The sequence below is a fragment of the Hypanus sabinus genome, chromosome 6, assembly GCF_030144855.1.
Source record: "Hypanus sabinus isolate sHypSab1 chromosome 6, sHypSab1.hap1, whole genome shotgun sequence".
NCBI lineage: Eukaryota > Metazoa > Chordata > Chondrichthyes > Myliobatiformes > Dasyatidae > Hypanus > Hypanus sabinus.
The window spans coordinates 68925265-68942941 of record NC_082711.1 but is presented as its reverse complement, the minus strand read 5'-3'; the positions used below and the strand labels follow the sequence as shown (position 1 = coordinate 68942941).

The 17677-nt window shown below is 39.2% G+C and overlaps 1 protein-coding gene across 5 annotated transcripts in view; it reads right to left on the bottom strand.

Annotated features, from left to right (window-relative positions):
• hacl1 (2-hydroxyacyl-CoA lyase 1) overlaps positions 1-17677 on the bottom strand; it is a 113144-nt gene that overhangs the window by 42305 nt on the left and 53162 nt on the right. For all 5 annotated transcript variants that reach the window (XR_009512674.1, XM_059972366.1, XM_059972367.1 and 2 more), the window contains exon 12: positions 15165-15266. Coding sequence is in view for 4 of the 5 variants with exons in the window: in XM_059972366.1 (XP_059828349.1) it covers positions 15165-15266 (102 nt within the window). In the remaining variant the exon portion in view is untranslated. The remainder of the gene's footprint in view (positions 1-15164; positions 15267-17677) is intronic.

Here is a 17677-nt window from a genome sequence, read left to right as displayed (position 1 = left end):
CTGCTATCATCAATGGCCCGTTTCTATTTTTGGCTCTTCGGGCAGTCGCCTTCAGGATCTTTTCTTTATCTTGGTATCTTAAGCATTTTATCAAAATTGATCGTGGATTTTGATCAGGTTGAGGTCTTGACCTTAAGGTTCTGTGAGCCCTTTCTATCTCAATTGGAGTTTCTCTTTCCATTTCCAATTTTTCAGGGATCCATTTTTGAAAAAAACTTATTGGATCATCACCTTCTTCATCTTCTTTAAGTCCAACAATTTTAATATTGTTTCGTCTACTAAAATTTTCAAGCTTATCAATTTTTTCCATAAATTGTTTTCTTTCTGATGTCCAAGCAGTATTCTCATCTTCCATTTTGTTCATTCTTTCAACCATGTCTTTTGTTGTAGTTTCCAAGTCTATAATTCTCTTTTCCATTTTTCCTGTCTTTGTCATTTTATCAAACATAATCTCCATTTTTATCATTTTTTCTTTTTTCTTTTTGATTACTTTTAATTACTTTTTGATTACTTTTACTGTGCCTAATTTACGCATTATTTGCCTCAAAGTCTTTTCTATATTTCCAGAAGAACTTTTATCTCCATCTCCGTCTGATCTTTCCAGAGAATTTGACTCTCCCTCAGAGTCACTTTCACTTTCAGTTGCAGTCGTATCTGGGCTTTGTGGTTCTGGTTGCTCCCATTTGCGCATGCTCCTTGCTTCACGCTTGCGTAGTTCTCGTTGGTCTTTTCCTTCAGGAATGTCCGATGTTGCTGCAGTTTCCTGTTCCGTATCGCCGGTGGTATAATGTACCTGAGTCCGCAGTTCTTTGGTAGAAGTGGGCCTCGGTTCTGCTCCAAGTTGCTTTGTCTTCCCAGTAATGGTTTTCTTCATCTTCTGTTTTTGAGGCATAGCTTGAAACAATCCAGAGTAGTTTATAAGTAACTTTTAGAAAGTATTGACTAACTTTTCTTCACTTAAACATTAATTTATTGATTTTTTTAAGGGAGAGCTGAGTTCCAGCGTCTCGATCCTACGTCATCACGTGACGTCCCCTCACTGTAGCATTTTTGATCCCTGGGCTGTGATGTAATCAGTTAGGGTACTCTTCACTGTTCATCTATAGAACTTTTCAGAAAGTCTGTGATAACACTTGTGTGCTGGTCCCAGCGCAGATCCTCCGACATAACACCAAGGTAATGAAAGCTATTGACTCTCTAAACCTTTGATCCCCCGATGAGAACCGGCCCATGGACCTATGGCTTCTTCCTCCTGTAGTTGATAATCAGCTCTTCGATTCTGTTGATGTTGTGTGAGAAGTTGTAGTTATTGCATCACTCAACCAATCTCCCTCCCTGATTCAGCCAACATCAGCAGTGTCATCAGCGAAGTTAAATACAGTGTTGGAGTTGTACTTAGCTACACCATCGTAAGTTTAAAGTAAGTAGAGCATGGGGATAAGCACACAGCATTATGGTGAATGTGGAGCTGATGCTGTTGCCAACCTGTACTAACTGGGGTCTGCCAGTTAGGAAACTGAGGACCCACTTGTACTGAAACCCAGGTCTCAGAGCATAGTAATGTGTTTCAAGGAAATGATAGTGTTGAATGCTGAGCTGTAGTCAATGAAAAACAACCTGACATAGGCATCTTCATTGTCCAGGTGCCCATGAGCTGAGGGAAGAACCAATGAAATGGCATCTGCTGTTGACCTGTTGTCATGGTAGGCAAATTGGAACAGGTTCAGCTCACTCCTAAGGCAGGAGTTGATATGTTTTGTGACCAACCTCTCATTACAGTGGACGTACGCAAGTGCTACTGACAATAGTCATTGGAGCAGGTTACCACATTCTTCTTGGGCACCAGTATAATTGATGGCAACTTGAAGCAGATAGATACCTCAGGCTGCCGAAGTGAGAGGTTGAAGATGTACGTAAGCACTCTAGGCACTTGACTAACACGGTTTTCAGTACTTGGCCAAGTATGCCACCTGGGCCAGATGCTTACCACGGATGCACCCTACTGACGGATACTCTCACATCAGTCTCAGAGACTGAGATCACAGATCCTCCAAATCCAAAGAAAGGATAAGAGAACCAGTGTTACCAGGCCGATACTTCCAGCACTGAGGTTCCAATTAAACTAGCTGGCTCCATTAGGCATTGTTCATTTAAACTGCCATATGGTGAGAGAGTTGTGCGTGTACAAAAAAAAACTCCTCAAGGGTGCAGTCAAAGCCTCCTTGAGAAAGAAGGGGAATACCTGGTCCAAAGAGTATGTGGTGAAGCTTTAAAAAGACATAGATATATAGATGCACAAATATTTAAAGGTGGTAGAATAAGCAGAGAAAAGAGTTTGAAAATGCTGAAGAGATGCCAAGTTCTTATGAACTCCTATGAAACACTGATTCAACCACAGATACTGTGTCCATTTCCAGACACAATTTTTAAAAAGTGTCTAGCCTTGGAAGGGATGGACAAAGGATTTGTCAGAATGGTCCCAGAGATGACTTATGCAGGCAGGATGAAAAAGCTGGAGTTTTTCTCCGTACAGCAGAGGTGATGTGATCAGAAAATAAATTGACTCAATAAAGATTTTTTCCATTAGTTGAAGGTGGAAAACAAGGAGGCAGATTTAAGGTGAGATGAAGAAACATTCTTTCTCACAGCAGATACTTGTAATTTAACATTTCCTGTCTCAAAGATCATGGAAGTAGAATCAATAGCAGTTTTTCCAAACAAAATTCAATAAGTATATGAAAGGAATGGAAAGGGCGAGGGAACAAAACCAACTGCACTAATATTCAAAACAGTATGGCCACTCTCCATACTTCAACAAATCTATATTTTGTTATGGTAAAAAGCTTCTCTGTGGGTCAATGTAAAATGAAGAAATGAATATTATTAGCATGACAAATAGTGGCAGCACTCAATAAACTTAGAAAGCTTATCCATTTATGTGTTATTAAATCATTTAAACACTCAACTTCGCATCGAGCAGGTGCTACATTGTCAAAGAAACTACCTCTCGGCTGAAACTGCTGTCCTTACTGTTAACCGTTTGTTCTCTGGCCAAAATTCCAACAAACCAACAGTCAAGGAAAATGTGAAAAATTGCAAAGTATTTTTATCTTCATATGAAGTCAGTATACTACAGATTCAATATCCATCAAGTAATCTTGAGAAAATGCTGTGGAGAATGCAAAATTTGTATTCTTTTCAAGAGTGCAAGCTTGAAACAGTTGGCTACCTGAGATCGTGGGGTAGAAACATTTTGGGTTCAAGTAATAAATCATAAGACCCAAGTTATTCTGAACTGACATTTAATCATACTTGTGTGATGATCTTAAACCAAGGTCTCAACACTTGTTCAAGTTTTGAAATGCTGGAGAAGGTAGATCCTCGTAGGATTTCAGCACTGAATCTGGGGGATGTGAGATCACTACTAATTAGACGGATCACACTTGGGCAGTATCAGGACCAGCACTAACAGACTCAATAAGGGGTGCGGAGGTATTTACTAGTTTTGTGCTGGAGAATTTAATTAGACTGGCAGGAGGTGAGGAACCTGAGCATAGACAGGGAAGGAGAAACATCAAAATAAATGAAAGACGGAAAAGTAGAATCAAATATGGAAAAGCAGAGAAAACAAAGACAAGTGGCACTTAGGGCCTTAGTGCAGATAAAAAGCAAAGAGGACTAATTATGTTAAAATCATAAGAGTAATGGCATTATGCCTCAGTGCCCGGAATGCTTGCAGTACAATAAATGAAATAACACACTGATTGATACTATAATGGAGACGTGGCTACAAGATAACCAAGGATGGGAAATTAACTTGTAGGAATATTTAATACTTAGGGAGGACAGGCTAAAAGAAAAAAAGTGAGATTATGATGTTAAAATGCAATGGTGAAGATGGGTTTTGGCTTAGAATATCAAAATGTGGAATTTGTATGGGTAAGAAACTCCAAATGACAGAAGAGGTTAGTGGATGTTGTCCATAAGTTCCTAAAGAGTACTGTTAACGTAGGAAGTGGAAGTAAACAGAAAACTAGAGAAATACACAAATACAGTACAACAGTAACAGTGAGTAACTATAATCTAGTAAATGATTGGTCAAATCAATTCAGAAATAATGCTGTGAAGGATAAATTCCTGGGATGTACCTTCAATACAATCAACAAGGATCAAAGCCTGGATCTCTCTGCAATTGGATAGATTCTTCACAGTTAATACAGACTAATGACAACATCTCCTCCTTGCTGATAATCAACACAGGCACATATCAAAAATGCCCATTTAGGCCACTGCTCTACTTTCTCTACACTCATGACTGTGTGCCTAGGCACTGCTCAAATGTCATCTACACATTGACCGAGGACTTTAGTGTTGGTGGCAATGAGGAGGCACAAAGTGTGAAATTGACTGGCTAGTTAAGTGGTGACTCAACGGTAACAAGACCTATAAACTGATTGTGAACTTTAGGAAGGGGTAGTTGGGAGATATTTGTTTCAGGTTTGTATCTGCACCATATCGATGCACTCAGGACAAATGCACCAGCAGCTATTCTTCATGAGGATTTTGCAGAGATATGGTTTTTATTTTATTTTGAGAAACAACATGGTAACTGCTTCATCTAGCTTAACAAGCCCACACTACCAATTAATCCCATTTGACCAATTAAACTCCTAACACGTACGGGAGTGAACTAGAGCATCTGGAAGAAACCCATGCAGCTATGGTAAGAACATACAAAATCCTTGCAGGCAGCGACAGAACTGAACCCAGGTCCCTGGCACCATAATGTCATTATGCTAACTGCTATGCTGCACTGCTGTTCTACCAAAGATTCTAGCAGATGTACCACACATAACATTCTGACTTGTTCCATCACCGTCTTGTATAGAGGTGCTGATGAACAGAATCATTAGAGGGTTCAAAGGGTTGTAGACTCACCCAGCTCCATCACGGGCACAAGCCTCCCCACCACTTCATAAGATAGTGCCTCAAGAAAGCGATGTTCATCACTAAGGACCCTCACCATCCCAGACATGTCCTCTTATTAATTACTACCTTCAGGGAGGCTGTACAAGAGCCTGAAGACCCACACTTATCATTTAAATATCAGAAACAGAATCAGATTTAATATCACTGGCATAAGTCATGAAATTTGTTAACTTTATGGCAACAGTACAGTGTAATATGTGATAAATAAATATGGTGAAAAAACTGTTACGTTAAGTATCTGTATGTCTATTAAATAGCAAAGTTGAAATAAGTAGTGGAAAACAACAGAAATGAAAAAGTAGTGAGCTAGTGTTCATAGGTTCAACGTCCATTTGGAAATCAGATGGTAGAGGGGAAGAAGCTGTTCCTGAATCACCAAGTGTGTGATACTATATCTCCTTCCGGACAGTAACAGTGTGAAGAGGTCATATCCTGAGCAGTGGGAATCCTTAATGATGGACACCGCCTTCCTAAGGCACTGCTCCTTGAAGATGTCTTGGATGCTATGGGGGCTGGTACCCATGATAGAAATGACTAAATTTACAAGTTTCTGCAACTTATTTCGATCTTGTGCAGTAGCCATGCCCCCTTTGCCATACCAGAAGGTGATCATCCAGTCAGAATGCTCTCCATGGTACATCTGTAGTAGTCTCTGAGTGTTTCATTTGACAAACCAAATCTTCTCAAACTCCCAATGAAGTGTAGCAGCTGCCTTGCCTTTTTAATAGCTGCATCAATATGTTGCATCCAGGTTAATTCCTCGGAGATATTGAGACTAGGAACTTGAAACTGCTCACTCTCTCCAATTCTGATTCCTCTATGAGGATTGGTATATGTTCCTTCATCTTACTCTTCCTGAAGTCCACAATCAGCTGTTTGGTCTTGCTGATGTTGAGCGCAAGGTTGTTGATGTGACATCACTCAACTAGCTGGTATACCTCGCTCCTGTTCGCCCTTTCATCACCATCTGAAATTCTGCCAATAATGGTTGCATCATCAGCAAATTTATAGATGCTGTTTGAACTATAGGGTGTAGAGAGAGTAGAGCAGTGGGCTAAGCACACATCTCTGTGGAGTGCCAGTGTTAATCGTCAGCGAGGTGGAGATGTTATTTCCGATCCCCACAGACTGTGGTCTTCCGGTTAGGAAGTCGAAGATCCAGTTGCAGAGGGAGGTGCAGAGGCCCAGATTCTGCAGCTTTTGTTTCAGGACGGGAACAGCATCTTCCCCTCTACTATCAGATTTCTGAATGGTCCTTGAACCCATAAGCATACATCACTATTCCTCTTTGCACAATTTATTTGTAATTGTAAACTTATGCTATTTGTTATGCCCACACTGTACTGCTACCACAAAACAAATTTCATGACTAATGTTGATGACAGAAAACCTGATTCTGAATGTTTAGATCAATACAGCTTAACTGGAGACAGATTGTCCTAGACTACAATGAGAAAGAAAAAAATAACAATTTTCTTATGCTTCCTTAGGGAAGAATAACCTTGGTATGATAGAATTCTTAGTTCGGATGGAGAATACAAGAGTAAATTTAGAAACTAGACTCCTGAATCTATAGCTGTGAAAGATCCAGAGAAATTAATGAGTTGACACTGTATGGGAAGTTGAAAATATTAAAATATACAAGTCAGGCCACAGGTCTGGCAGCATCTCTCGAAAGAGAAGCTGTTAAAATGTCAGGTCTGTACCCTTTATCACATAAAAAGAGAAAACTGCCTAGTCAAGGTAGAGGAAAAGGTGGGGTGATATGAAGAAACAAAGGGTATTTCACTAATAGGGCAAAATAATGCAAAATAATAAGTAAAATCAGCCTAAGTTTCTTCGAGTTAATTGTGCATAGTCTGGCCTACTGGGATATTTTTATTCTAGATTACCAGCTTCAGCAGCTGTTTCAAAATTCAGTCATTCATTCCTGTCTGGTTCAAAAATAAATCAGGAAAGCAACTCAATTATAGCTTAAGAAGGGCATTAGCAATAGTATTAGATCTATGGAGCAGGCTAAAAAATGGCCAGAAAAAATTATCAGTATGGATTGGGAGTATTTTGCAATTCATCAAAGAAGAACCTAAAGCTTGTAGGAAGGGTTGGATGAGAGATGAACAGAGTACAAGAGTAATCTTACACAGAAAATAAAACCCGATTGTTAAAGCTTCTGCAAATATGTGAATGTCTGTGCAGGAAAATGTAGATGCAAATTATGATTGGGAGCAAAAACGTAGCAGAACAATTCAACAAATACTTTGGTCTAACACGAGTGGACATAGTTTTAAAGTGCTTGGAAGTAGGTACAGAGAGGATGTCAGGGGTATGTTTTTCACACAGAGAGTGGTGGGTGCGTGGAGTGTACTGCCAGTGATGGTGGTGGAGCCTCTTAGGTACGTGGAGCTTAGAAAAATAGACGGCTATGCAGTAAGGAAATTCTAGGCAGCTTCTGGAATAAGCTACATGGTTGGCATAACATTGTGGGCCAAAGGGCCTGTAACGTGCTGGAGATGTCTATGTTCTAGGCTCTATCTTCACAATGGAGGGTGCAAATAATCTCTTAAATACATTAGGAATGGGATAGAGCAAGGAATTAAAGGAAATTAGTGTGAGTAAAGCAATAATGAAGGACAAATCAATTCAGTAGAAGGCTGACAAATCCCCAAGCTCTGTTAATTTACAACCCAGAATATTAAAGGACATGGCCCTAGAAAAAGTGAATGCATTGGTCATCTCATTGTTTTATTTAATCCAAATACAGTTTCTACAGATTAGAGGATAGCAGATTTAATTTATAAAAGGAGAAGAGAAAATATGGCGAATATGGTGAATTACAAATTAGTTAATCTAATAAGAAAATGTTGGAATAAACTATAAATATACAACAATACAATACACTATAATATAATATACTGTACAATAACAGAAAGCTTGGAAAACTTTAATGGGATTGCACAAAGAATAAACTTAAGAGTTGTGCAACACGCATGTAACTCTTCCTTTTTTCCAAAACAACTCATTTTTACAGCTTTCTCTGGCAGCTTGTTCCATATACCCAAGTTACTCCTCAGGTCACGACTATATTTTTCTCTCCTCGCTTTAAACCTACACCCTATAGTTATCAGATTCTCCTACTCTGGGAAAAAGACTGACCATGCAACTTACCTACTCCCTTGTATATACTGCTATAAGGTCATCATTCAGCCTCCATTTGTCCTGATAAAAAAGTCCTGGTCTATTCAGACTCATGATTGAGTTAAATAGGGCTACTCCTGCTCCTATTTCTATGCTTCAGGTGGACATTGTAGAGACTACAGACTAGTTAATCCACTATGCCAGATCCTATTATAAAGGAGATTATAATTTGTGTTCACAATGGAAAGTTCTGAAATTGAACAAAAAAAAATGTCCAGTGAAAATGGATAGTGATGGATGATAGGATGATGCTGAAATCCAGTTTATTAATGACCATCAGTGAAAAGTATGCCACCGTGATCTGGTCTGATCTCCATACAAATATGTAATTCTACCTGACATAGCTGATAATGTCCTAACATCATTTCAGACTGGATAATACAAATCAGCGGTGCTCATATTACGAAACAAATTTAGAAAAACACTTTAAAACTTCCAAGAATTTTCAGAAGGGCTGCATTTTCAATCAAAGATCTAAATTCAATTTCAGTATCCGTGATCAGTGCACATTATGGGATCATGTCACGAATACCATAAACATATAAATATTTCTGAGCAAGTTAATAAAGTACATTATAAATACAAAAGGGTTCCTTTTCTGATACTTAGATGGTTACATTAATTACTTGTACAAATAATTTTGTTTTACTACAAACAGTAACCAAATGGGATGTTACATGATTCACAGATTAATGACTGCTCTAATTATCCAACAGTGAAAATCAAAACCTATCACAAAGCTGTTCCCATCTGGATTACTAAATTAGATAGAACAATGCAGAAGGCTGATTAAAAGAAAGCAGGTCATTACCTCAGACTTAATCCTGTAAAATTACTTATTTCTAAACAGCTAGAACTAAGATGGAAAACCTGATAGGTTTTTCAGATTAGCTGTGTTTTGTAACATTTTCAACTTTATAAAATTTTCGACACATCATTCTTTTATAGATCAAATTACTAACCTAAATATAATTTTGCTGCTTTATAGGAATCTTACTTCTTTATGGAAGCTGGAAATGTGTAAGGAAGGAGTTGCTTCAGCATAACAGGGCCTTGGGAAGGAGGCAGCTTAGTACCTTTTGAGAGGAGCCATGGATATCTTGTTTGCAAAGATTGCAAGAGGCACTGCAATTTTAGGCCAAACTGCACAAACTGCATAGGCTAATGCAATATACAGTGAATTCTCCAGTGTTTTAGCTGCACAAATGAAATATTCATCAGAAACCAATAACTCTGACCATATTTTGGAGAATCAGACTCAAGTAGACGAGTTGAAAGGAATCATGGTCTAAAATATTGATTTGGTAGCACAAAGAGGAGGAAAAAGTAGAATTGTTGATTGACTAAACTGGTAATTTAGTAGATTCTTCAGTCAGAGTTAAAACCACCAGCAGAAACCTAGCAAGAACAATGTGCATGAAAAACCTCCAGCTGGTCATTATTATTGTGATTGTAGCAATTGTTTCATTCACATCACTGTTTTGGCAGCTTGTGGTGGTCTCTCATGGCCAACCTGCAAAAAGAAATAGGAACTAAAGTCTGATTAGTCAGAGAGAAAATCTGAACAAATACGTTTTAATCACTGTACGAGTATTTCATTAGATTCAAGTGTAATAGTTCATCTCCTCAGCCTCAGCATTGAAAGGCTCTAGTTTCTGCTTGCCTTATTTCAGGCATTTTTATACTTTTCACATATTAATTGAAGGAGTTGCTACATTAAAACTGAAAAACAAATCTATATTTTATTTAGTGACTGTGAATTAAAAATTGTAACATTCTTTAAATAGTGTATTTTGCGTCAATGTGTAGCAGAGATTTCCATATTGTTACTATCCTTTCAGATTAACACTGAGAAAATAGAGATTTGTTCTTTTTCCATGCATGACCTCTTTCTTCCTGCAAAATCTTGAATTATTTGGGTGGAAATGGCTAAACATTAAAAAAAGATTGGGGCAGTGAATCTGTGGAATTCATCGCCACATAGAGCTGTGGAGACCAAGTCATTGGGTTGCTGATTAGTGAGGATGTCAAAGGTTCCAGGGAGAAGTCAAGAGTATGGGATTGAGAGGTATAATAAATCAGCCATGACAGAACTGTGAAATAGAATGGCTTAATTCTGCTCCTATGTCTTATGGTCTTACATCTAGTATTTCATATTCTGAATATATAAACAAAAAAAAATCACAAAATAATTGTCAGAACTTCTTGCCAAAATCATCATAAACAAATAAGCAAAATTTGCAACATCTTTGATATTAAGACCAGAAGACATAGGAGCAGAATTAGGCCATCTGGCCCATTGGATCTGCTTCGCCACTCAATCATGGCCAATCCTTTTCTCTTCTCCTCCTCAACCGCAGTTCCTGGCCTTCTCCCCGTAACCTTTGATGCCATATCCAATCAAGAACCTATCAATCTCTGCCTTAAATACACCCATCGACCTGGCCTCCACAGCTGCATGTGGCAATAAATTCCACAAATTCACCACCCTTTGGCTAAAGAAGTTTCTCTACATCTCTGTTTTGAAAGAGTGCCCCCCCCCATCCTGAGGCTGTGCCCTTTTGCCCTAAATTCCCCCACCATGGGAAACATCCTTTCTACATCTAATCTGTCTAAGCCTTCCAACATTCGAAAGGTTTTAGTAAGATCTCCGCTCGTCCTTCTGAATTCCAGCGAGTACAGACCCAGAGCCATCAAACGTTCCTCGTATAATAACCCTTTCATTCCTGGAATCGTCCTTGTAAAACTCCTCTGGAACCTCTCCAATACCAGCACATCTTTTCTACAATGAGGGGCCAAAACTGTTCACAATACTCAAGGTGAGGCCTCACCAGTGCCTTATAAAGCCTCAGCATCACATCCTTGCTCTTGTATTCTAGACCTCTTGAAATGAAAACTAACATGGCATTTGCCTTCCTTATCACCGACTCAACCTGCAAGTTAACCTTCAGGGTGTTCTGCACAAGGACTCCCAAGTCCTTCTGTATCTCAGATTCCTGGATTTTCTCCCCATTAAGAAAATAGTCTGCACATTCATTTCTACTACCAAAGTGCATGACCATTCATCTTCCAACATTGTATTTCATTTGTCACTTTCTTGCACATTCTCCTAATCTGTCTAAATCCCTCTGCATCCCACCTGTTTCCTCAATACTACCTGCCCCGCCACCAATCTTTGAACCATCTGCAAACTTGGCAACAAACTTTCCATCATCTAAATCATTTACATACAGCATAAAAAGAAGTGGTCCCAACACCGACCCCTGTGGAACACTACTAGTTACTGGCAGCCAACTTGAGCTCTGAACTTGGTAAGCAGCCTCATGTGTGGCACTTTGTCAAAATCCAGAGATACAGCATTCACTGTATCCCCTCTATTTATCCTACCTGTGATCTCCTCAAAAAATTCCAACAGGTTTGTCAGGCAGAATTTTCTCTGAAGGAAACCATGTTGACTTTGTACTATCTTGTCCTGTGTAACCAAGTACTCCATCACCTCATCCTTAACAATTGACTCTAACATGTTCCTAGCTGCTAAGATCAGGCTAACTGGTCTATAATTTCCTTTCTGTTACCTTCCTCCTTTCTTAAAGAATGGAGTGACATTTGCAATTTTCCAGTCCTCTGGCACCATGCCAGAGTCCAATGATGTTTAAAAGATTATTTCTAATGGCACCACAATCTCTAATGCTACCTCTTTCAGAACCCTAAGGTGCAGTTCATCTTGTCTAGGTGACTTACATACCTTTAGGTCTTTCAGCTTTTTGAGCACCTTCTCTCTTGTAACAGTAACTGCACCCACTTCTCTTCCTTCACACACAACATCAGGCATACTGCTAGTGTCTTCCACAGTAAAGGCTGATGCAAAATACTCATTTAATTCATCAGCCATCTCCTTGTCCCCTGTTATTATTTCTCCTACCTCATTTTCTAGTGGTTCTATATCCACTTGCATTTTTCTTTTATTTTGAACATACTTGAAAATAGTTTTACTATCCATTTTGATATTATTTGTTAGCTTGCTTTCGTATTGCATCTTTTCCCTTCTAATGGATTTTTTAGTTGCTCTCTGTAGGTTTTTAAAAATTTCCCAATCCTCTATCTTCCCACTAAGTTTTGAAACATAGAAAGCCTACAGCATAATACAGGCCTTTCAACCCACAAAGTTGTGCTGTACATGTCCCTAACTTAGAAATTACTAGGCTTACCCATAGCCCTCTATTCTTCTAAGCTCCATGTACCTATCCAAAAGTCTCTTTTAAGACCCTATCGTATCCGCCTCCACCACCGTTGCCGGCAGCCCATTCCACGCAATCACCACTCCCTCTGTAAAAGACATACCCTTGACATCTCCTCTGTACCTACTCTCAAGCACCTTATACCTGTTCCCTCTTGTGGCAGCCATTTCAACCCCAGGAAAAAGCCTCTGATTATCCACATGATCAATGCCTCTCATCATCTTATAGACCTCTTTGCTTTGTTGTATGCCCTTTCTTTTGCTTTTACAATAGCTTTGACTTTCTTTGTCAGTCATGACTGTATTATTTTACCATTTGAGTATTTCTTCATTTATGGAATACACACGTCCTGCACCTTCCTCATTTTTTCCCAGAAACACGCGTCATTGCTGCTCTGCTGACATCCCTGCCAACAGCTCCTTCCAATTTACTTTGGTCAACTCCTCTGTTATACTGTTGTAGTTTCTCTTACTCCACTGAAATACTGCTACATCAGACTTTACTTCTTCCCCGATCAAATTTCAAGTTGAACTCAATCACATTGTGATCACTGGTTCCTAAGGGTTTCTTTTACCTTAAGCTCCCTAATCGCCTCCAGTTCATTACATAACACCCAATCCAGCATAGCTGATTCCCTAGTAGGCTCAATGACAAACTGCTCTAAAAAGACATCTCATAGGTACTCAACAAACTCACTCTCTTGAGATCCATTACCAACTGGATTTTCCCAATCGACCTGCATGTTAAAATCTCCCATGACTAGCATAACATTGCCCTTTTTCCTCGCCTTTTCTATTTCCTGCTGTAGCCAGTGGTCTGACTCCCAGCAACTGTTGGGAGGCCTACATAAAACTGCCATCAACGTCCTTTTACCCTCGCAGTTTCTTAACTCAACCCACAAGGATTCAACATCTTCTAATCCTATGTCACATCTTTCTACTGATTTGATGCCATTCTTTACCAGTATAGACACACCATCCCCTCTGCCTACCTTCCTACCCCTCCATTACAACGTGTAACCTTGGACATTCAGCTCCCAACTATAACCATCCTTCAGCCACATTTCAGTGACAACATCACACCTGGCAATATTCTGCCTTGCACAAAATAACCAAGGGTCAGTCAAACCCAGAAATTAAAAATGGCCTGAGTAATCATAGCAATACTTTCAAGAGTGGGTACGTTTTAAATATATCATAATTTTTCTGATAGGATTCTCTTATTCACTTTTTTTCTCAGAAGCGCAGCACTTCGGAACATTCCACCAATTGATTCAACCAAAAAAACATAAATAGGTTTCCCCTGCTATCCGAAGGTAGAGCGTTCCTATGAAACGGTTTATAAGCCGGAATGTCGTAAAACGAAGAAGCAATAAGCATTTATTTATATGGGAAAAATTTGTGAGTGTTCGCAGACCCAAAAAATAACCTACCAAATCATGCCAAATAACACATAAACCTAAAATAACAGTGAAAGCAGCATATGATAAATGCACAGCCCATATAAAGTAGAAATACTTTTCAGCAATCATTACAGCACTGTCTAGCGTAGCAAAAATCTCAAGCAAACGCTCTCAGCAGCACTCTCTCCAGTAACCTTTAAGCTATGAAGCTGCCAAATCATACCAAATAACACATAAAAATACACAGCCGACATAAAGTAGAAATAATGTATGTACAGTGTAGTTTCACTTACTGGAATCAGGAAGACAGCAAGCAGACTGATGATGGTGTGTTAGGCTGAGTCGTCAGAGGTTGCAGTGGTGGGAGGTAGAGGACACTGGGGTGTCATCTCATTGTCATCTCTTTCCATCAGGGCAGGCAGGTCACCTTCTTCTGTCTGCCTGACTCAATGTTGAACATTGAGGTTCGTTATCTGCTGTGGCTGATGTGGAAGGCTCGAAAACGACAGTATGCTTGACTGCTTAGCCTCGCGCATTTTTCTATCATACAGTTCTTTGCAAGCACTCAAACCATCCTGCAAATATGCCCTAAACCCACGTACCCTTTCAAAATTAAAGTCATACTTTTCTTCAATCCTTGCAGCGTTGTCAATCACAGCGAAAATCTCACGCAATTTCTTCACGTTCAGTCCCTGGACGACTTTACTTTCGGGCTGTCACTACTGCATTCAGTTTCGATTGTTATCCTTTCTTCTTGAAATTGCATCAGCTCTTCATCTGTCAGCTCTTGGTCATGGGATACCAAAACCTCTTCAACATCATCTTCGTCAACTTCCACAAACCCTTAGCCAAACTCACTATATCCTTACTCCATTCACCAGGACTGAAACACTTAATTATGTCTAGTTTTACGCTGTGTAACACCCTTACACGCTCTTTTACGCTTTTCCGATACCTTAGAACTCATCTTGCTAACAGATGCACAAAATAAATCGACATAAAGCACAGATGCTCACAGGCATATGTTTAAGCAATGCCGGGTAGAATGCAGTTCCCGGGGAGGATCGCGGCTGCTCGGGACGTGCGCTGACTTTTTTGGTAACAGTGAAAACACCTTCTGTTAGCAAAAACAGATAACTAATGTAATATGTCAGTCAAATAATTAATATGTCACTCAAAACTGACACTCTAAGTCATGAGCTACAATTCTGCCATGGAAAGTAAATGAGTCACATTTCAAGTAGATTACCCCCGATGAAAGATTTAAATGATACATGTTAGTACAGAGATCTGAATAACTTAAAACATTTATGGGCAATTCAACAGTTTCAGTGATTTACCTTAGATATTTCTTCATTAGCTTTCATTTTCTCCTTCAGAAATAACCACCATTCAGAGTTGGATGGGTAAAACCATGGTGCAATCCTGAAGAAATCCAATAACTGAAAAACAAAAGTTGTAATTGCATACCTGAATTTTAAAATGGCATATACACTGCACATTGATCACAGAAATTTGTGCCATAGCCTGCAGCCACCTCACAGTGATTGCAAAACGTACACGACAGAACCTAAAATGGTAAATGCTCATATAGAAATGCTCATATGGTCAAAGTATAAAAAGCACATCAGTTGCAAGATATAGTTAATTACACAGGGCATAAATTCCAAGTATTGTACTAAGTCCCATCATATACATTCTACTAGAAACACACTGATCAAACTACTATCGTTTTGAAATCAGATCTTGCTTTCTGTTTGTATTAGTTAGAAAATGTGAAAATGCAATGACCAAACATTACAGTGTAGAACCTTTTAAAACCATTACATATTAATAGAAGCCGTCTATCATATCATCTACTACGACTCTAATGTTTCAGCAGTGAGTCTTCTCTGCAGTACATTGCAGCTGACAGAACATCCCACGATTATAAACAAGAGATATGTCAATGCTAATCCTTTCCTTTTGAATCCTGTAGCATTGCTCAGGAAGACTTTTGGATCAACAGTAGGGTTTTTATGATGCTTATTGCTACCCTATACCAATGCAAATCTGGCATTCCCTCCACAAGCACCAATTTAAGCAAAATACCATAAGACACAACTTTATTTAAAAATAGAACACACTACAACAGAAATAGGCTGATGGAATGTATGCAAAACTATTAACTTACTATTTTTACAAAGGTTTACAAAGTGCACAGATGCATTACTTAGTTTCCCCTCTCTTTCGTGGGGTTATGGATGACAAGTTTTCATTTCAGTTCTTTAGGTTTTGAAATGGCAGATGAACCTGACATTTGGAGGCTCTACCACATATTGGTGCTATTTGGTTTGGGAACTGGTGCACTTCTGTTTTTTAATTAGATTGCCAATTCCTCAGGTGTACCAGTTTCTTTGCACATCCCAAAGATATGCTGAGGGGTTAATTGGCCACTGCTAATTCCCCACAGTGTTGGGGGTCAGCAAGAGAATCAGGAGCTGGGGGAGGGATGTTGATGGATCTGTGAGAGAGAACAGGCTACAGGGAAATAATTGGGGGCATGGGATTAATGAGATTGCTTTGAGAGCCAGCACAAATGATCAGCTGACTGTCCTCTTTCTGTGTTGTAAGGCAATTATAACATATGGACTCCAAAAATTGGGTACAATTTCACAAAGAAGTTTTGATAACATACTTGAATCTTTTACTCTGTCTACCTACTAATCTCTTGCTATGACAAAAGTTGGACCGAGACATTACTTTAGAAGTCATTTGTCAAACACATTAACATTTCAAGCCCTTTGGACATGACTCAAGAGTACTGATGCAGTATTAGTCTGAGCAGCAGTTCAACAGACGTGACTTGGAGGATTTTGCAGAGGCAGCATTTGATGGTACCTCATCAGGTGCACTGAGATGCCTACGACAGGTGGAAGATTACACATGGGCAAGAATGAATGCTACCTGGTAGAACATTACTTCTAAGGCCTTGATATTCAGACACTTACCAAGTACACTGACATCGTAGATGAATCCAGTTAACATAGTCTGCTTTCACCAACAAGTGGCTCTAAAGATATGGAAATGGTCCACATTTTTTCAGGGCCTAGTTATGGAGAGTGGGAGGATTGGAGCCATGTACAGCATGGAGCAATGTACAATGTGCACGTTTCAGTGAGCTAGTTAATGATGACCTGGAGCTCAGCCGCTGAGTGAATACCGTATTGCAGCAAGAGGGGTGGAGGAAAGTGTTGAGATTAATAGACAATTTTGTTCGACACCAATCCCTACCAAGATTGGTTCTCTTGTGTATTTTTGTCAAGGAAATGATTATCTTTATGTTTAATTACCTGTTCACTCTTTTCTTTTACTTACCACAATGATAAGAGAAACATTTCCACTAACATCTTACCCAAAAAATCTTCTAACAATGTAATTTTCCTTCAGCCTTGCATCAGGCTAAATGTTAATGTTCAAATCTCTGGAGGTGGGACTTCAGCTGATAACTTCCCAATCAGGGCTACTGCTAACCTAAGATATCACTAATTACTATCTTGTCAGAGTCCCAGCATTGTATTATTGCTATCTTGTCTTGTAAATAATTTTAGTTCTTTTTTTGGCGGAAAAACTCAGCTGTGCTGTGCTGCAGTGATAAGTCTAAAGTCTCTTGATCCTTGATACAAGTTTTGCTATAAGAAGCCTCCACTAGTAGTTTATTAAAAACCAGTAGTGCTGATTATAAACACAAAAAATTCTGCAGATGCTGAAAATGCAGAGTAACATACGTAAATGCCAGAGGAACTCAGATCATCAGGCAGCACCAAGGGCCTTGGCCCGAATGTCGACTCCATTCTTCTCCATCGATACTACC